The sequence below is a fragment of the Lepus europaeus genome, chromosome 11 (genome assembly GCF_033115175.1).
Source record: "Lepus europaeus isolate LE1 chromosome 11, mLepTim1.pri, whole genome shotgun sequence".
Taxonomy (NCBI): domain Eukaryota; kingdom Metazoa; phylum Chordata; class Mammalia; order Lagomorpha; family Leporidae; genus Lepus; species Lepus europaeus.
The window spans coordinates 72,180,646-72,201,940 of record NC_084837.1 but is presented as its reverse complement, the minus strand read 5'-3'; the positions used below and the strand labels follow the sequence as shown (position 1 = coordinate 72,201,940).

The 21,295-nt window shown below is 40.4% G+C and overlaps 2 protein-coding genes across 8 annotated transcripts in view; one reads left to right on the top strand and one right to left on the bottom strand.

Moving 5' to 3' along the window:
• Positions 1–4,926, top strand: part of USP50 (ubiquitin specific peptidase 50) — a 39,391-nt gene extending 34,465 nt beyond the window's left edge. For both annotated transcript variants that reach the window (XM_062205907.1, XM_062205908.1), the window contains exon 7: positions 3,918–4,926. In XM_062205907.1, coding sequence (XP_062061891.1) covers positions 3,918–4,109 — 192 coding nt within the window. In that variant the 3' untranslated portion in view covers positions 4,110–4,926. The remainder of the gene's footprint in view (positions 1–3,917) is intronic.
• A 79-nt stretch (positions 4,927–5,005) lies between these two features.
• Positions 5,006–21,295, bottom strand: part of USP8 (ubiquitin specific peptidase 8) — a 147,681-nt gene continuing 131,391 nt past the window's right edge. For all 6 annotated transcript variants that reach the window (XM_062205892.1, XM_062205896.1, XM_062205895.1 and 3 more), the window contains 8 exons: positions 17,517–17,597; positions 16,866–17,128; positions 13,458–13,670; positions 11,960–12,170; positions 9,058–9,294; positions 8,251–8,393; positions 6,085–6,217; positions 5,006–5,905 (listed from right to left, as the gene is read on the bottom strand). In XM_062205892.1, the coding sequence (XP_062061876.1) occupies positions 5,720–5,905; positions 6,085–6,217; positions 8,251–8,393; positions 9,058–9,294; positions 11,960–12,170; positions 13,458–13,670; positions 16,866–17,128; positions 17,517–17,597 (1,467 nt within the window). In that variant the 3' untranslated portion in view covers positions 5,006–5,719. The remainder of the gene's footprint in view (positions 5,906–6,084; positions 6,218–8,250; positions 8,394–9,057; positions 9,295–11,959; positions 12,171–13,457; positions 13,671–16,865; positions 17,129–17,516; positions 17,598–21,295) is intronic.

Here is a 21,295-nt window from a genome sequence, read left to right as displayed (position 1 = left end):
GCTGCCACTCATGCACATTAGCAGGACGCTGGGTCAGAAGTACAGAGTAGCCTGAACTTGAACCAGCACTCCCATACAGGATGTAAGTGTTGTTAAGTGGTGGCTTAATCTGCTGAGTCACAATGCCTGCCTCAACTCTTATTACTTATAATGTCTTTTCTCTTAAAGTTCATTTTAGCTGATGTTTATATAGCTCATCTGGCTTTTTTCGGGTAAGACCTATCTATATCTTTTTTGCCAACTCTGTAAATTCACTCTTTTCCAAATTCTAAATGTTTGTATGAGGGTATTTTCAAAGGTTCATGGAATAATTACATTGTGTACAAAACACTTTTGAAATCCAGAAATAATTTTGTCATAATATGCATTTTCCATAAACTTTTTGAAGACCACTTGTATAGTGCATAAACTGGATTTTAAAAATCGAATCTTCAGTGACCATACATTTCCATATAATTCACCTAGTAATGAATTTGTCATCTTTTGGGCTTTTTTATGTTAACCTCTTTTCTTAGTCACTTGCCTGTTTTTCTTACCTACTACTAAACTGATAAAATTTTCTTTACTGTTTTCTCTTCCCAACTTTGGAAATTATATTTTTTAAGATTTTTAAAAAATCATTTGAGAAGTATATTTACAGACAAAGAGGGAGAGACAAAGAGGTCTACTATCCGCTGGTTCACTCCCTAAATGGCTGTAATGGCTGGAGCTGAGCTGGTCCAAAGCCATGGACCAGGAGCTTCTTCCAGATCTTTCTCATGGGTGCAAGGGACCCAAGCACTTGGGCCATCTGCTGCTGCTTTCCCAGTAGCAGGGAGTTGGATGGCCGAGATTTGAACTGGTGCCCAACTGGGATGTTGGCCCTGCACGTGGAGGCTTAACCAACTATGCCACAGCACCAGCCCTGAGATTATACCTTTTATTGAGATTCTTCAATCATTACCCTGAACACTACAGCTTCTATACTTAAAACCTAAACTAATAAAGATCCCACATTCTTCTCTCAACAAATGCAAGGATCTTAGAACACTGTAGTTCTGATCATGGAACTATTGTTAATATTTGAGCTTTCACTTTTTAAAAAACATGCCTCCAAAGGAGACATTTACCATGGTTTATTCTATAAGCTTCATGTTGATTTACATTTGCTAGGATTTTACTAATCCTTTGTGCTAATCACTTTCTTATGTAAGAGTTCTTCCTCCTCTATTCAACTGTTTACTCTTGTAACCCACAATGCATTAGACTTTTCAGTGTGAGGATCTTTCATCCTAAAGGGTCTTAGTCTTTGAGAATCTTAAATTCACTGACGTTCTTTAATTAACTGAAATTCTTCAATAAGGTAACTAGAAATCAAACTGCAGATTGTTAGTTTCCTTCAGCATTTTAAAACTTTTCATTTCTCATTCCTTATATTTATTTTAAAAATTTATTTATTTGAAAGGCAGAGTTGCAAAGGCAGAGAGAGAGGGAGAGACCTTTCATCCACTAGTTCACTCCCCAAATGGGCACGACAGCTGGAGCTGGACTGATCGGAAGCCCAGAGCTTCTTGCAGGTCTCCCTCATGGGTGCACGACCTAACGACTTGGGCCATCTTCTACTGCTTTTCCAGGCCATGGCAGAGAGCTGACTTGCAAGTGGAGCAGCCAGGACTCGAACCGGTGCCCATAAGGAATGCTGGCACTGCAGGTGGCGGCTTAACCCACTACACCACAGCGCTGGCCCCCATTTCTCATTCTATGGCTGCCACTGACAACATCTACCAGCCAGCTGTCATTTATTCCCTTGTGGGTAATCTGTCTTCTTTCTGGTGGTCTGATGATTCTTCACGTTTCCACCTTTTTTTCTGCAGTCTTATTACTTATCTTTGGTTCATCCCATTTCCTAAATTTGAAGATTCATGTTTTTGTTTATGATTTTCAGCCACTATCATTGCCTTGTTCCTGTACTATTCTCTTCTAGAACTTCTACTAAATGTAAGCTGATGATTTCATTCGTTTTCCAGGCCTCTTTCCCTATACTTTCCATCATGACTCCATTCACAGTCATTTCCCTAGCTTCAGTTTTACTTTACTCATTCTCTAATTCTATGTACTATTTAATTTTTTTTTTTTTTTGACAGGCAGAGTGGATAGTGAGAGAGAGAGACAGAGAGAAAGGTCTTCTTTTTGCCGCTGGTTCACCCTCCAATGGCTGCTGCGGCCGGTGCATTGCGCTGATCCGATGGCAGGAGCCAGGTGCTTCTCCTGGTCTCCCATGGGGTGCAGGGCCCAGAACTTGGGCCATCCTCCACTGCACTCCCGGGCCACAGCAGAGAGTTGGGCTGGAAGAGGGGTAACCGGGACAGAATCCGGCACCCCGACCGGGACTAGAACCCAGTGTGCCGGCGCCGCAAGGTGGAGGATTAGCCTAGTGAGCCGTGGCACCGGCCTGTACTATTTAATTTATAAATTTAATTCTTTGAGAGTATCCTGTGCAGCCTAAGTTGGGGTGCATCAAGCAAAATAAACTATTTCCTCTGGCCTCAAATGAGAAGGCAGGCCTGTGGTACCAAATTCCTAGGAATGACTTTTAATCTCTGTACCCAGAGTTCCAGCTCACACAAGTACTAGTGGACAGACTGCCTTCTGCCCAATTAGTTTATCCTTTCATTGAGGCTGAATCTCTGTAAGGGTCCTGGCTTTGGCCTACGTTATGTCCACTGCTCTTAAGTGACCTTTAAAACCCAAGCACACAAGTTACAAAGACCAGGAAGTGTCATTACTCCCCAGCAGTCGCAAGGCTTCAATCACACACTATCTCCTCTGCTTGGGGTCCTGGAGACTGAAGTCAGCTTACAGCTCAAAGGGTGTCTACTATATTTTACTCAGTATGCCTTTAGTTTAATAGTGAGGCTTTCAGCTGTGTGCCCTAATTGATGGAAATGCTTCCATTATGTCAAACATTTTTTAACATTAATTTATCAAAGCTGACTAAAATTCTCCAGCTGTAGTCTAAGTACTTCAGACAATGACTTCCTCATCTGAGTCCTTCACATCTTTCAGTTGTTTTGTTTTTCTCATATATCACACTATTATGGGCAGTTGGTTTTTTTTTTTTTTTACATAAGGATGCTGAAGAGTGCCAGCTTAAGGTTGCATGGCAAGGACTAGGACCAGAACTTGGATCTTTTCAATGTCAGATACAGAACAAGCAAAGGTGGAGAAGAGGAAGGTCTAAGAGAACATTTAATAAGTGCCTCCTATTTGCTAGTACTATAATGAGATATCCGCAAACAGCTATTTAAGACATATTAAGTCTTATTACCACATACTAACAGAGGTGGCGGGAAGAGGATTGAAGCTCAGAAAGGTAACAGAAGTAATTTTCCTAAAATCTCTGTATACCGTAAGTCATATCTGGGCCTGACCCGACAAGCCCATTTCTGCACCAGTGGTCAGACTTACTATGTAAAAGGCCAGACATTAAATACTTTAGGCTCTACAGGCCACGTGGTCACTGTTGCAACTGTTCAGTTTTATTAATATAGCACTTGGAGCAGCCACTGAAAACCACAAACATGACTGTAAAACTTTAAAAACACTGATATTTGTCATATAATTTTCACAAGTAATTATTTTGCAATTATTCTTTGGCTTTTTTCCAAACATGTGAAAATATAAAACCCCTTCTTAACTATTAGGTTATGCAAAAGAGGCCACTGGCTGGCTCTGGGCTATGGCTGCTGACCCCTGTTTTATTTCATGCCACTTTCTTGGAAGTAAGCATCCCAATGTCTTTGTTTCAAACTATTTTTATTGGGTTAGTAAAGACGCGGATAAAAAGAATTCACAAAGTTTTCTTGGGCCTCTTTTTTGTTCTGGTCGTTAGAGTACTGGCATGTGAATACTAAGTCTGACGTTGCTTCCTCCCCTAGAACCACTTTGGTGATCTGGACGGTGGCCACTACACTGCTTTCTGCAAGAACTCAGTTGCTCAGGCCTGGTACAGCTTTGACGACACCCGCGTCAGTGAGATTCCCGACACTTCAGTTCAAACCTCCACAGCCTATCTCCTGTTCTACAGCTGCCAGCCTTTCTCTCTACCTACACGGAAAGGCACACGCTAGGCAAAGGGTGTTTCCTGAAAACTGCAAAACGAGCAATCTGGTGGTGGAGTTTTGCTTCGTCATTAAACTCTTAAAACTTACTTGTATCGCTAATGCTTTCAACCATTTCTGGCATGTCACATAACCTCTGTTAGACAAGGCTACAGAAAAGACGACGGTTCCTGAGCTCAATGAAAAGGTCTCGTGCAAGCAACGAAATGCTGAGGGATGGGGCCTTCAAAGCACTGCAGATGACATGCCAAGTTCAGGTTTCAAATTCAATGTTTATTAGCTGGCTTGTTCAATAGATTTTCCAAAGACACTTTATAGAGCTAAACAAAAATAATTTTTGTTCAAATGGTTATGTAAGCTTACGAATGTGATCTTAAATGCTACACTTTAGCCAAGAAGGCTAATGAAACCATGAAAAGCTTGACCACTCAAAACCCATTCTTTCATCTTTTCCCTGAGTGTCTGCCGACATTGACTGAATCTTTCAGAGGCACTTTTAGAATGTATTTATACGGAATGTTTGTTATCTATAGCAACCAAATTCCCAAGATAAAGGAACTTATCTGTTTTATTACATCTTTCTGTAAAGATGTAGTACATAATGTAATTCACTTTGCAACTTTATGCCTGATTCCTATCCCTTTTTACGTTAATATTAGGAATTAATATTATTAATAACATTTAAGGATAGAATGGGTCATGGGGTATTTTACTTCTGACTTTCAGTTCTGCGAATCCTATGTGCTATGTAGTTCTGGTGTGACATTGAAGGAAGAATGGAATCAAGCCTCAATACAAAAGAAAGCAATGTGGTGAAATAAAATGTGTACATGCTCATGAAATCTATGGTTCCACTGCCCTATATTTGATAATATAACAAACACAGAACGCTTTTAGGGTTTAAAATGTTTTATCCATTAAGATTTTAATGTAGGTGTAAATGAAATTCTCATTTTAAAAAAATTAAAGAAAGTTTCCATTTATATTTTAGAATAAAGATTTAAAGATTTAGTGCACAAATACAGCCCTAAGCCAACAAAAAAATAGCTTTGCCCTGTCATTTCCCTAAGAAAGCACTGCAGTTACTTAAAATAGGTTAAATAAGGGGGGAAAAAAAAAAGCAATCCTCTGAGTTATAGGCTTCACAAAAGGATCACATGTTAAACTATGTACATTGATTGGATGTGCAAGTATGCAATAAATATGTCCACATACATTCCTGTCTGCTTTACATCATTCTAGAGTATTCATGGTGGATCAAGCTGGGATTAGAAATGGAAAAGGCCATAACAGTGAAAAGGAAAATAGAAATTACAAGGGGTTTTAGGCCAGCAGAGTAATACTTGCTTAGCTAATTAATTATCTTAACTTTGGAGCAGACTAAAAAAGTTTTGAAATAAATGGTACCTGTAAGAGATGCTTACTGCAATACCTGTTAGGTGTTATTTGTCCGTTTTTTGATAGTAGCGCTGAGCTGACTTAAATGGTGCTAGTAACACAGCTCCTGTCCTAGAACTCCTCTAAGTGGCCAGCTTTAGCTATCCATTACCTTTATGAGCACTTCAAGAGTTGTGTTGCTGAGCCTTTTACAAGGTAACTAGCTCATCACCTACGTCTCCTTATGTGGCTACATCAGTTGCTCGTGGTCCCAGTGAAGTATAAAAGAGGATATAAGCTGCTGAAGATTTCACAGAAGAAACAGAGATATCAGACACTTCGTGATCATCAAACTTAAACCACCGCTGTCTTGCTGCATTTTTGCAGTAGGCAGTGTAGTGGCCTCCATCCAGTCCGCCGTAGTGATTCTGAGCCAAACAAGACAGAAAATCAATTCAAACTGAATTGTTAATTAAACTATATCTAATTTCACAGCCTTATATTGTTTTCATTATGGGAGGCAAAGAAGCACTCAAAACTCCTGTTTTTTTTTTTTTTTTAACACTATTTTGGGTGGAAAAAGTCTTCAGTTAAGGAAGATACTTACAGAAACAGAAAATAAATTGTATTTCTTCAAATTGTTCTTTGGGCCAATAACATACTGTGACAAGTCAAGACTTTCTAATGGGAAGTCCACAGATGTCTGTAATTTTTGCTTCCACCTTCCATCGTAGGAAAAACTGCAGAATAAAATATTACAGCAATTAAACTGACAAAGACAGATAGCATGAAATCTTACTCCTTAACATAAACCATAAAATTCATTTTAAATACAGAATTTTACTAGTAGAGAGTCCTTAAGGATATTTGGTTTCATTTCTAATTTCAGCAAGTTGAAGTGCATGAACATTAAATGACATGCTCAGGGTAAAAAAGACAGGCAGAACCACACTGTGGTCCTTAGATTTCTAGCCAGCAACAAATATTAGATGAAGCTTCTACAGAGGCGAAACCCACAAAAGCAAGAGGCAAGACTGAAAGAGCTGCTTTAGACTGAAGCTTGTACTTCTGGGGAAACGAGAGCCAGAAATTGACCACAGGTAGACAAGGGACTGAAATAATGGCACTCTTAAAAGGAGCAGAGTATGCCAGAATAGACACCACTTAGAGCTGGCTGGTGTAACAGTTATTCACAATTATTTTAAAAAGTGAAGTCTGAATCATATTTTTGTATGTCTACCAAGAATAATAGTCAACATTCAATTTTAATAGAACAAATGTGTAATCATTTATAGAATATTAATACTTCCTTAATCTTTGAGAAAAAGGGAAAAGTGACAAAGCTTTTGTCACAAAAAATTTACATTGAGAAATTTGAACACGTCAATGTTAAAATTAATGCATTTAATTAAGAATTGCCAACAAGACAAAACAAAAATTCAACATAAGAGAAATGCTTTCTTTGAAGCAAAAAATATTTTTCTCAACAAAAAGGTAAAACTTTCAAAAAGTCAACTCGAAGCTATCACTCCACAGATACATCAAGGCAAAGGATCTGCCATGGCATCATTAACACATTTTATCTTTATGAGGCGGACACTGGACACAGCCACTGCTTGGGATGCCCACATCCCATCTCGGTGTGCCTGGGATGTCCTGCTTCCACTTCTAATCCAGCTTCCGGCTACAGTTCCTAGGATTCTTGACACCCTTGTGGGAGACCTGGATGGAGTTCCTGGCTATTACAGGCATTTGAGGAGTGAGCCGACATTTTGAAGATCTCTCACTCCCTCTCTGCTGCTCTTTCAAATAAACACATAAATCTTTTGAAAACTTTTTATCTTTAAAACTACACTTAAATCATCATTCATTTCCAACATGATTAAATCTGTTCTGGGATGGCTGGTTTGCTAGCTGAATGTTAAATTTTATCTGCCCATTTGTGTGAAAATTATACTATGTTTATTTTTATGTATTTTCACCTTTTAAAATCAATTATAATTGTTTTTTTTTAAATAGTAAGGAGATTTATTTACTTGAAAGGTGGAGTTACAGAAAGAGAGAGGCAGAGTCAGAGAGGTCCTCTACCTCTGTCCACTAGTTCCTTCCCAAATGGCTGCAACAGCCGGAGCTGGGTCGATCTGAAGCCAGGAACTTCTCCGTCTCCCACATGGGTGTAGGGGCCCAAGCATTTGGGCCCTTCTGTGCTGCTTTTCCAGGCACATTTGCAGGGAGCTGGATCTGAAGTGGAGCAGCTGGGAGTTGAACTGCTGCCTCTGTGTCACAGGTGGATACTTCTAAGCTATAGCACTGGCTCAATCATTTAAAATTTTTATATATGAAATGCAGTAATTAAGCTTTAATAATTTTTAGAAACTCAATCACATGGAATTACATGAAATAATAGTGTGGTTTTGCTCTGGTACCATAATACTAAGGTGAACCAATAGTCTCACCATGTCCCTAGAGCTACCTCAGCCAGACATTTGTTACATATCCTTAGCAGGCAGGACAACTCAAGAGGCTGTGAAAGAGCTTGTGGAAACAGAATTAGAAGATGTTTACTGTGGTAAGAGAAAGCTGTGAAATTTATGCATAGGAGAGGCCTTCAATAAGTTTCTGAAAAACATGTATGTTTTATGACAAAACTAGGCATGGATCAATTTTTTTTGTACCAAAATAAACAATTTTCCATGAACTTTCTGAGCCCCACAGGACTTAGATTTCCCACAGCTACAAGTCTGTTGGACAGGCAGAAAACTTCACCCTTTACCGTTTCAGATGCACTAAAAGCACGGGTGGCAATTTCCAGATTTCTATCTTTTTTAAGGAGTCACGTCGAGCCCTGCAATGGCTGCAGTAGAATCGGTTGTTATCTGTCAGTTTTTCTTCTTTGGAAAATAGCCTAAGGCAATCCTGGTGGAAAAAACAAGTCGTCAGATACACATTAATTCCTTTCTTCAACACAGTATCAGACAGCAGCCCTTCAGTAAGCACTGCAGACACCAGACAGAGCAGTGAACTTGGAGTTCTGCCCTCACAAAGTGCAGGATCTGGTGACGAGTGCAGACCACAACTCAGTGTGCTGAGTGCTCCCTGTGATGGAAGGAAGCAGTACTGTGCTCTTGGTGGCACACAGGACAGAGCCCTGCCCTGACCTGGCTGGGGCAGGGAAGACTTGCTGGAGAAAATGACTCTGAGGAGGCTAAGACTGCAGGCACCAACAAGGTTATATAAAGTGTATCACTATTATCTGGAAAACAAAGTATTAATTTAATATCCTTATATAAAGCAAATGCCTATAAAAAGTAGATCCAATTTAAAGTCAATACATAACTTCCCAAACGTCCTACAAATATAAACTTTTAAAAGCAAACTACTTGACCAACTCTGAGAATATTTAATAGGAAGGTATCTTTAATAATCTACATAGGCCCAATTAAAGCAGTATATATGTATGAGTTTTACCTATGTTTATATGGGTAATGACCAGAAATAAAGTAGTCAATAAAGTACATTTCTATATGTATATAGACAATATTTTTATCCGCAAACCATTTTCCTTCAACCTTAAACTTACCTGTAATGTACATTTACTTGTGGATGCTAGTGGTAGAGACAAATACATGAAGGCCTCAAATGTCCTTGACTTTTTGTGACAGGTGAGGCACTGCACTGTGGATTTGAACTGACCCTGAAAAAGTGCAACAATAATAGATTCATTGAGCTGCTTGTGCTTCTGCCAAGCATGTTCTGCAGCTTTGAAGTCATCCAGATGATCGTTATTTTCTTCTTTATGTCTCTTCCGATTATCAGCCTGGAAATAAGATTATTTAAACTTTACATTAATAATGAAAAGAAGCACTTGGCAGATTTAGAATCACTCATATTTCTCATAAAGTTATGTGTTGCAAAAACAAAACCGCCAAACTAAAAAAACCAAAAACCTGCTTCATCGTAAAGGTGTGACATACTGGAATCTCTAATTTTTTTTTTTTTTTTTTTTTTTTTTTTACAGGCAGAGTGGACAGAGAGAGAGAGAGAGAGAGAGACAAAGGTCTTCCTTTTGCCATTGGTTCACCCTCCAGTGGCTGGTGCACCACGCTGATCTGAAGCCAGGAGCCACGTGCTTCTCCTGGTCTCCCATGTGGGTGCAGGGCCCAAGCACTTGGGCCATCCTCCACTGCACTCCCAGGCCACAGCAGAGAGCTGGCGTGGAAGAGTGGCAACCGGGACAGAATCCGGTGCCCCGACCGGGACTAGAACCTGGTGTGCCGGCGCCGCAAGGCAGAGGATTAGCCTATTGAGCCGCGGCGCCAGCCGAAGAGAGGACATCTTACATACATCTGGGAATTAGGAATACAAGCAGGAAGTTGTAATTTGTTGTCCTAGCTTTATCGATGCATAGACACACAATACGTATACACACACACACTCGTGTATGTGTGTGTATTTGCTCAGCGGTAAGAATGGTGTTCTCAAAGGTATCTGAAAGTGATGACAGCGTGAAGCTAAAAGCAGCTGTAGTATACAAATGGAAAGGTACCATTTATGCAGAGATACATGCCTCAGTAATAAATATTCATGTGAGTCATTTGGTTACATGAAGTAATGATTTTAGAAGTAAGTGTAGGTATATTAAAAGAAAAGCTAATAAACTCTATTTTAATTAAAAAAAAAAAAAAAGAAGAAGTAAGTGTAGGGGCCAGCGCTGTGGCGCAGTAGGTTAATACTCCGCCTGCGGGACCAGCATCCCAAATGGGCGCCAGTTCTAGTCCTGGCTGCCCCTCTTCTGATCCAGCTCTCTGCTATGGCCTGGGAAAGCAGTGGAGGATGGCGCACGTGCTTGGGTCCCTGTGCCTGCATGGGAGACCAGGAGGACGCTCCTGGCTTCGGATCGGCACAGCTCCAGCCGTTGTGGCCATTTGGGGAGTGAACCAGTGGAAGGAAGACCTTTCTCTCTGTCTCTCTGTCTCACTGTCTGTAACTCTACTTCTCAAATCAAAAAGGAAAGAAGTAAGTGTAACGGGGCCAGAGTTGTGACATAGTGGGTAAAGCCTCTGCCTGCAACAACAGGATCCTGTATGGGCACCAGTTTATGTCCTGGCTGCTCCACTTCCGATTCAGCTCCCTGCTCATGGCCTGGGAAAAGCAGCGGAAGATGGCCCAAATGGAAGAAGCTCCTGGATCTTGGCTTCAGTCTGGCTATTAAGACTATCTGAGGAATGAACCAGCAGGTGGAAGATTTCTCTCTGTCTCTCCCTCTTTCTCTGTAACCCTTTCAAATAAATAAGTAAAATCTAAGGAAAAAGAATAAGGTCATAGTAAACAACATATAATTAGTAAAGATGATGTCTTTATTATTGTATATTTAAGATCTTCAGGTTGCCTATAGCTAATCTTTTATAAAATCAAGTTTATGATTTTAGTTTCACAAACAGTATCTTCAACTGTATAAACATTTGCAAATTTCTTAGCAATATATCCTGTTAATATTGCTTTATTAATACCAATTGTATATACTTTTCAAATATGCATTGAACATCCCTAATTTGAAATGTTCTAAATTCTGACTCCATTTGTGCACCAACATGGCACCACAGGCAAAAAAACTCCATAGTTGACCTCATGTGATGGGTCACAGTCAAAATTAAGGAGCACTAAAAATACAAAATTACTTGGCGGGCTGTATGTATAAGGTATACAAGGGTACTTCAAGAAGTTTATGGAAAAATGGGATTTAAAAGACTCTGGTGTAGAGTATTTTTGAAAGCCATGCATAGCTTTTCATAATATGCATTTCTATGAACTTCTGAAGCCTGTCATATATGAAACACTAATGAATCTTGTGTTTAGATTTGAAATCCATACCCAAGATATTTCATTATGCATTTGCAAATTTTCCAAGCTCAAAAAAAGTGGTATCTGAAATACTTCTGGTCCCAAGCAATTCAGATAAGGTACACTCAATCTGTAATTATAAGATGTTTTACAGTTCCATTTTTCAATATAAAGTAACTATATCTGAATAAACTACCAATGAACAATGGTCAACTAGAATTTTAAGTTGCTATAAAAGTGCTATTAAAAAATCCTGGGTTGGGCTGGTGCCACGGCTCACTAGGCTAATCCTCCGCCTGTGGCGCTGGCACACAGGGTTCTAGTCCCGGTTGGGGTGCTGGTTCTGTCCCGGTTGCTCCTCTTCCAGTCCAGCTCTCTGCTGTGGCCCAGGAAGGCAGTGGAGGATGGCCCAAGTGCTTGGGCCCTGCACCCACATGGGAGACCAGGAGGAAGCACCTGGCTTCTGGCTTCAGATCGGCGCAGCGCACCAGCCGTAGTGGCCATTTGGGGAGTGAACCAATGGAAGGAAGACCTTTCTCTCTCTCTCTCTCTAACTCTGCTTGTCAAAAAAAAAAAAAATCCTGGGTTGTTCTGAGTAACCCTGAAGAGCCTCTGCATCTTAGAAAAATCACACTTCTTACTTTGTTTAGATCTTCATGGAGACCATCCATAAGGAACAGGAGAAGTTCTTGGGAATCTTGCTGGCTGTATCCTGCAAATTGGTCATTGATTTTCCCAATGGTAATTTTAAAGTCTTTTGGACTGATGTATCTATACTGCCCTGTCCACAGGGCTTTCATGATTATTCCAAATTCTTCAGCCACTTCACCTTTATGCCCTAACAAGTTTGACCTGAAAGTAAAAAATACAGAATATTTTTAAACGTTAAGGTACACTGGGGCCAGTACGGTGGCACAGTGGGTTAAGCCCTCGCCTGCAGAGCCGGCGAGTCCCAGCTGCTCCACTTCTGATCCAGCTCCCTGCTAATGCACCTAGGAAAGCAGCAGAGGATGGTCCAAGTCCTTAGGCCCCACACCCACGTGGGAGATCCAACAGAAGTTCCTGGCTTCTGATCAGCTCAGCTCTGGCAGTTGCGGCCATTTGGGGAGTGAAGACCTCTCTCTTTGTCTTTACCTCTCTGTGTAACTCAGTTTTTCAAATAAATAAAATAAATCTTTAAAAAAAGTTAAGGTACACTGTGTTCTTGATGTCAACATTAAACTATTCACATATTATAGCCCTACACTAAAATATTTATTTATTTGCAGTTTTACTACCACTCACCTGAACTTTTTCTTGCTCATACCCCTCTAACTCGCTGCAAGCCCTACTGGGCTGCCTCCTAGTCAACCAGCGCCAGAAATGACAGTGAGACTCTGCTTTCTTCCTTTTATTAATCAGAATTGGATTTTTCTCTATACTATTAAGAATAAAGATAGGGGAGGGCTAGCATTATGACCCAGTGGTTAAGCCACTGCCTGTAATGTTGGCATTTCCGTATCAGAGGTAGCTTTGTGTTCATGCTGCTCCTTGCTGATGTGCCCAGGAAAGGAACAGAAAATGACATACATATTTGGGCCTCTTCCACCCAAGTGGGAGACCAGGAAGGAATCCTGGCTCCTGGCTTCAGTCTAGCTCAGCAGATGGAAAAGATCTCTCCCTCTCTCTTATACTGCCTTTCAAATAAACCAATCTTCAAAAAATAAAGCTTATTTCTTCTTTTCCTAATTTAACTTCTCTGGAACTGTGTGGTAAGTACAATGGTCTAAATGTGTCCCCTCCTAAATGCAGGTGTTGTTAATGTGATAGTAGTAACAGGTAAGGCCTTTGAGAGGTGATTCGGACAGGAGGATACTCCCTTGTGAGTGGAATTAGGCACCTTTATAAAAAGTCTTGGAAGGAGTTGTCCTCTCTTGCACGTCTACCTTTTGTTATGTGGCGAGGCAGAAAAAAAAAAAAAGCCCCAATCAATGCCACACTTTGATTTTGGACTTTACAGCATGCTAAACTATGAGAAAACAAGCTTCTGTTCTTCATAAATATCCAGTCTCGGGTATTTTGTAATAGCAGCACAAAATGTACTAAGTAAGTATGGCTAGAACATTCTTTCAACACTACATTGCAAAAAGATTCTTTTACCTGTTAATATCATCCTGGTAACAGTTTCGGTTAAAATAATCAGCCAAATGTGGGGCATTACATAGGCACTGCAATATTGAGTTCATATAACAAGTATTTCCTAGATTACGAAGTCCAGTGAGAGCTGGTCCAGATCCTCCAAAAACAGGATTGAGGTTCCGAATCTGAGAAGCAGAGAGTCTTGAGATCTCAGCTTTAGGGTAGCTTGTTGGCCTGAAGAACAAAAGTACATAAGATGTCTTAAAATGTAGGGCATCTGAAGTTAAGGTTTATGCTACAAATGGTAAAAAATTCAGGACCTGCACCACAGTACTGTATGGGGGTACTTCAAAAGTTCATGGAAAATGTAACTAAAAGATGTTTATTTTGATGTAAAAAGTTCTGAAATCCACTTTTTTTCCCCCAAAACACTTTCTCACGAACTTTATGAAGAATAGTTAATATGTTGACTCCTAAGGTACTGGGTTAACACTGACTGTATTCTGGGACCCTCTCCCAAAAAATATACCTTGAACCTCTTATGTAGGTCATATGGTTCTTAGAGATTCCCTGAGTTAGATTCTCTAACTAGAGCTGAACTAGAGCTCTAACAGAGAAGATACTTTCAAATTTCTTTAGTGTTCCCAGCAAGTTTAGCACTATTAAATGTCTGAACTCAACCACAATACCAAACAAGGAATCTAAAAAGTATATTACTGTGGAGTAGACATCAAAGGAGACAGAACTTATCTGGGCACTTTACCTAAAAACTAGGGCTGTGCTGACTAGCTGTGGGTGGCTATTCAAATTAAGTAATTAAAATGAAAAAGCAGTTATTTAGTTGTGCCAACCACATTCACAACAGCCACAAACCATATTGGATGATGAAGATGAAAAACACTTCCATCAGTACAGAAGCATCTACTGGACAGCACTGAACTAGACAATGCCTCCAAGACTTGTGTTATTTAGTGTTTTGATTTCTATGTGAAACTACTACAACTGCTGCAGCACTAAGGATTTTAATGGATAGATCTCTTTTCTTACTGATTTCTAGCATTCTTTCACTCCTAAAAGGAATACTGAGAACAGACTAAACTGTATTTCACCCCTCTCTCTACATATGCTCAAGTACATGCACTGACGTAGTCTTCCCCTGTTCAACATATATAAAAAAACACATGCACTGCAACTGAGATAAAACACTGTGAAAGGGCCTGCTTTGTGGTGCAGCAAGCAAAGCTGCTGCATATGATGCCAGCATCCCATACGGTCACTGGTTCGTGTTCCAGACACTCCATTTCCAGTTTCATTCCCTGCTAATGGCCTGGGAAAGCAGCAAAAGATGGCCCATGTACTTTGGCCCCTGCCACCCACATGGGAAACCAGGATGAAGCTCCTGGCTTTGGACTGGCTCAGCCCCAACTGCTGTCATCCAGGGAGTGAACCAGTGGATGGAAGATTTCTCTCTGTAACTCTAACTTTCAAATAAATAAATAAATAAATCTTAAAAAACCCAAAAACACTGTCAAGTTAACCAGATTTAATAAGAATGATGATGGAAGAAGGAATAAAATCTCACCAGTTATAATCAATCCTAAAATCTGTAACTAGATTAACAGAATTTTATATTTATTTGAAAGGCAAAGCATTAGAGAGAGCTACAGACAAAGATCTTCAGTCTGCTGGTTCACCCACCAAATGGCCACAATAGCCAAGGCTGGGTCAGGCTAAAGCCAGGAGCCCATAATTCCATCTGGGTCTCCCACTGGGTGGCAAGGGCCCAAGCAGTTGGGTCATTTTCTGCTGTTTTCCCAGACCTGTCAGCAGGGAGCTGGATCAGAAGCAGAGAAGACATGACTCACACCAACACTGTGATATGGGATACCAGCATTGCAAGTGATCACTTAACCCACCACACCGCACCGCACCGCACCACTGGCCCTAGATTCACAGAACTTTAAAGAGCTTCTTCAACTAGATCCCCACCCGGCATGGGAAGTGATTTCAGGAGGAAGAAATATCAACTACTTTCTTGGAATGTATGCTAAACGAGTCAAAAGCATAGACTAATTGGAATTTCTTAGCAGTTAAACTGTATGTAGTAAATGGAAAAACAAAGCCACTTATTTATATAGTCATTTCTTAGTATCTGTTCCAGGGCCCCCAATTAATACCAGTATCCACAGATGTTCTAGTTCTTTATGAAATGGTATAGTATTTGTATATAACCATACATACTCTCTTGTATACTTTAAGTCACCTCTAGATAACTTAAAACCTGAATACATCCTAATACAATGTAAAGAGATGTTGTACTGTTTAGGGAATAATGGCAAGGGAAAAAGAAGTCTGTATACATTCAGTACAGATGCAATATTTTTTTCTGAGTATTTTGATCCATGGTTTGCTGAATCTGGGGATGTAAAATCTGAAGATATGAAGGGAAGACCAGACTTCTATTTCACCTACTCCTCTTAAGAGTACAGACTGAAATAGTACGTAGACTGGGGCAAGCGCCATGGCACAGTAGGTTAATCCTCCACCTGCCGTGCTGGCGTCCCATATGGGCACCATTTCTAGTCCTGGCTGCTCCTCTTCTGATCCAGCTCTCTGCTAATGGACAGGGACAGTAGTGGGTGGCCCCTGAATCCATGTGGGAAGCCCAGAAGAAGCTCCTGGCTTTGGATCAGCTCAGTGCTGGCCGTTTGGCCATTTGGGAAGTGAATTAATGGATGGACGATCTTTCTCTAACTCTCCCTTTCACTGTCTATAATTCTACCTCTCAAATAAATAAAATCTTGAAAAAAAAAAAGTATGTAGACTTAAAAATTGCCTCTTCATAACCCCATCAGTCACAAAGAGGAACATTAGAAGATTCAGAAAGGAATGAAGCCAGGAACACATGCAAATCAGATATTGTTTTGGGAAACTTTACTTACGAACAGAATAGCACAACATAGTGAAGGAAAGAGGGAGAAAGTAAAGATTAGAGGCTGAGAGACTATAATGCTTGCTGTTTTTAATAATAGGAAAACTTCACTCTCATCTAATTGGCTGAAGGGAAATGTCTGGACCTTGAGTGCTACAACAACGTAAACTAAACAATCCTGTAAATTACGGCCCACAAAGGGAGATTCAGGGCCACAGGAATTCTAGGAAAAGCCTGTGGGTAGTCTGTGTCATGATGCTTTAAAACATAATATATTTGCATATCTGCGTCGATACTTATGATAATCTTCTCTGAAACAACATTAAGTCAGCACATGGGAGAGGACCAAGGCCCTTTTTCCTCCATGGTAACAAATGGGCAGTATAGCCATCCGCAGAAGTTTCTGACTCCCTGACATTAATATGGTGATATATTCAGAGTCAGAGGTTTTAAAATACAACAAGTTATTCCAGTTCTAGAAGTTATGACAGTCTTACTTGTTTTCCCGATTAACTGTTGGAGTCACTGTTGGTTTCCTCCTCTCTTCCTCTTGGATGACCTGGGTTATATCTGGGGAGGAGTAGGAGCGCTTCAGTTTGGACGGTTCCCTATCTCGTTCAGCAGGAATCTGTGGCTTGGCTTTATGAGTTGGAGGGGTGGAAGGAGGTGCAGATGAAGGAGCCATTTCCGGTGGATACATATGAACAGTGTTGGTGGGTGAATGATAATAACGAAAGGTTCCGGTGATTGGGTCAAGAAACTTAGATGGAAAAGAAAAACAAAAGGTCAAAAACCAAAAATGACCACTATAAAAACAAATCACTACAAAGTATTCTATTGCTAAATTTACTTTTAGATTCATTTAAATAAAATGTCAATAATCATTTTTATAATTAAACTCCCAATTAGGTTTAAAAGTGATATACTCCTTCTAAGTACAAATGCCAGAATGCTCATGAAGGTTGCCAGAACCTCAGGTTGGTTATTGAGAAATTTCATCCTGCTTTAATTAGGGGAAAGAGCTATGTCCTATATAATGAGGAAAGAGATGTGAATCTGCATTAGAAGTCATGTAGGATAAACAAAATAAAAATTTATTTTAGGAACACAGTCACATTATTTATTTTAGTGCTAAGCTTGACTTTTACCTTGGCCCAGCCTGAAGGAAGTCCTGGTACAATCCTCCCCATTTCTTCACTTCTTGCTCTTGTCAAAGGTTCTCGTTGAGCCTAGTTTAAAAATATATATATATTTTTCAATTAAATTTTTCCATATACAAGCTACCTGGACCTTCAAAGAATCAAAAAGCCTTGCCTAGGCTACCCTTCACCATTTTTAACAACAAGTTCAAAGGCCAAGAAAGCTTTATCTATTTTTCTCAAAGTCCATATAGTACTACAAGGAAGAGTGTGTGCACAAACCTGGAAGGATGGCCTTACACAGTGGTTCATAAGGAGGACCAGAGATCCAGACAAACAAGACAGGCTGTAAAATTATGTATCTTGGCCTATTCTAAATCTACTAAAGTCACGTGTGCTCCTAACATATCTATATCTGATTCTATATTTAGTCATTCCATAAGACACTGAAGCATTATATACATGTAAATACAGACCAACATACTAAGGCACCAACCTCAATATAACTGGACAATTAACAGATGCTTCTACTTCCTTTCATAAAAAAATGATTAATAGAAAACAAAAAGAACTGCTAATAAGCCACCCAATTTTATCTTTATATTCACATCTATACACATTATGTTGTAGAAGATCTGTCTTTCCCTCTCTTTCTCTCTGTAACTCTGACTTTGAAATAAATAATCTTAAAAAACAACTTATCTTCAAAACAAAACACAGTGAATTCCACTTGTAGTTATCTACCCAAAAGAGATGAAAACATATTTTTTTAAAAAGATTTTACTTATTTATTTGAGAGGCAGAGTTACAGAGAGAGGGAGACACAGAGAGAAAAGTCTTCCTTCCGTTGGTTCACTCCCCAGATGGTCGCAATGGCCAGAGCTGAGCTGATCCAAAGCCAGGAGCTTCTTCTGAGTCTCCTACACAGGTGCAGGGGCCCAAGCACTTGGGCCACCTTCCACTGCTTTCCCAGGCCATAGCAGAGAACAGGATCAGAAGAGGGGCAGCGGGACTTGAACAGGCACCCATATGGGATGTTGGAGCTGCAGGCAGAGTCTTAGCCTACTGCGCCACAGTGGCCCCCCTACAATGTTTTTTGTTTAAAGATTTTATTTATTTTAGAGAGAGAGAGAGAGAGAAAGGGAAAACATATTTTCACACAAAGATATTGAGGGTTCACAGTAGCATTATTCAAAATAGTCCTAAAGTAGAAAAAATCCAAATGCCAATCAACTGAAGAATAAATAAAAGACGTCAGTCCATGCAAATACAATACTACTTACCAATACATGCTACAACATACTCACACCCTTCAGCTACTGTGATAATACTGTTCTAAACACAGGTACAGAAATCTGTCTTCAAGACTCTCCTTTAATTCTTTTGTGTATGTACCCAGAAGTAAAATTGCTGGGTCAACTGGTAAGGCCTAAGTATTCTTTTTTAAGATTTATGTATTTATTTGAAAGAGAGAAAGAGGGACAGAGAGAGACAAAGTTGTTATCTTCCATCTGCTGGTTTACTCCCCAAATGGCTGCCATAGCAGGGGCATGGCTGAGCCAAAGCCAGGAGCTTCATTTGGGTCTCCCATGCAGATACAGGGTCCTAAGCACTTGGGCCATCTTCTGCTGCTTTCCCAGGCACATTAGCAGGAAGCTGGATCAGAAGCGGAGCAGCTATGACTTGAACTGGTGCCTGTATGGGATGCCAACGCCCCAGGTGGCAGCTTAATCTGCTACACGACAACACAGGTAATCTGGTATAGTGGTTAAGCTGCTGTTTGCGACACCCGCATCCCATGTCAGAATGCCTGGTTTGGGTCCTGGCAACCCTGTTTATCATCTAGCTTCCTGCTAATGTGCACCCTGAGAGGCAGCAAATGATGGCTCAAGTACTTGGGTCCCTGCCACTCATGTGGAGATCCAGATTGAGTTCTAGCCTCCTAGCTTCAGCCTGGCCCAATGCTTCTGTTGTGGGCATTAGGGAGTGAACCAACAGAAAGAAGATCTCTCTCCATCTGTCCCTGCCTTTCAAATAAAATGACAACAAATAATCTTTTTAAGGATTTATTTATTTGAAAGAGTTACAGGGAGAGAGGGAGAGACAGAGGAATCTTCCATCCACTGGTTCACTCTCCAGATGGCACAATGGCCAGGCGAAGGCCAGGAGCTTCTTCCAGATCTCCCACATGGGTGGCAGGGACCTAAGTATTTGGGCCACTTTCTGCTGCTTTTTCCCAGGTCATTAGCAGGGAGCTGAATTGAAAGTGGAGCAGCTCAGATAAAAACCCACACTCATACAGGATGCTGGTGTCACAGGCGATGGCTTTGTATGCTATTACCACAATGCTGCCCCCCAACAATTTTTTAAAATAAAAAAAAATGAATAGGTGCTCACAAGTTCTGATTATCCTGTATGTTAGAGAGTTCTGGGACAAGGGACTCATTTCCCCAATTTTTGAGTGCTTAGAAGGCTTTTGCTCATGCTTTATTTTTGTAGTAGAAGTTACCAGTTAGTTGTTTCCTTGATAAGTGTGGCATTAATATGAATTATTAATTATGATTATATGCCTGAACTGTGGCTTGAGAAATACAGAAATTGACGTTTGTAAAGATATTTATCTTTCGATCACAAATCTTTTTTTTTCTAAGATTTTATTTATTTATTTGAGAGGTAGAATTAGACAGTGAGAGGAAGAGCCAGAGAAAAACGTCTCTTCCTTCTGCTGGTTTACTCCCCAAAGGGCCACAACAGCTGGAGCTGCGCTGATCTGAAGCCGGGAGCCAGGAGCTTCTTCCTGGTCTCTCAAGTAGGTGCAGGGGTCCAAAGACTTGGGCCATCTTCTACTGCTTTCCCAGGCCATGGCAGAGAGCTGGATTGGAAGAGGAGCAGCTGGGACTAGAACCGGTGCCCACATGAGATGCTGGCACTGCAGGCGGAGGATTAACCTACTGTGCCATGGCACCGGCCCCCACAAATCATCTTTATACCACCAAACAATGTTTCTCCCATTTATATCTAACTGCTATCATGAAAACCTATTTATTATTAAAAAGGAAAAAGCATTGTTAGCTGCATACTAGAGAAAAAAGAAAATCATATTTTTTGACTGTAGAACAAAAAAATATGAAATATGTTCTTTAAAATATGAGAATCTGTTTTTGGTGTGCAGCCAAGGGCAGAAAAAGACAGCATTAACTGGATTACTGCCAACATTATTTGGTAAAGAAACAAAATGGGAGCTGGCACCGTGGCATAGTGGGTAAAGCCCACCTGCAGTACCAGCATCCCAAATGGGCATCGGTTTGAGACCTGGCTACTCCACTTTTAATCCAGCTCTCTGCTTTGGCCTGGGAAAGCAGTACAAGATGGCCAAGTCCTTGGGCCCCTGCAACCACGTGGGAGACCCAGAAAAAGCTCCTGTCTCCTGGCTGTGGATCGGCCCAGCTCCAGTCATTGCAGCCATCTAGGGAGTGAACCAGCAGATAGAAGACCTCTCTCTGCCTCTACCTCTGTATTTCTGCCTTTCAAATAAATAAGTAAATCTTAAAAACAAATAAACAAAAAATAAAGACCCAACCAAAAAGAAAAAATCACTGTACACAAATGTGAATGTTAGAGCAGTCAGATGCCACTGATCTTAAACATTCTAAGCAGACATGCATTCTACAAATATTGTGACCTGACTCCTCCATACCGAGAGGAAGGTTTCATTTCATTCTAGTCTTTCGCTAATAATACATTAAATGTAAAAAAGAATACAGTCATTTATCTCAATTACTAAACAT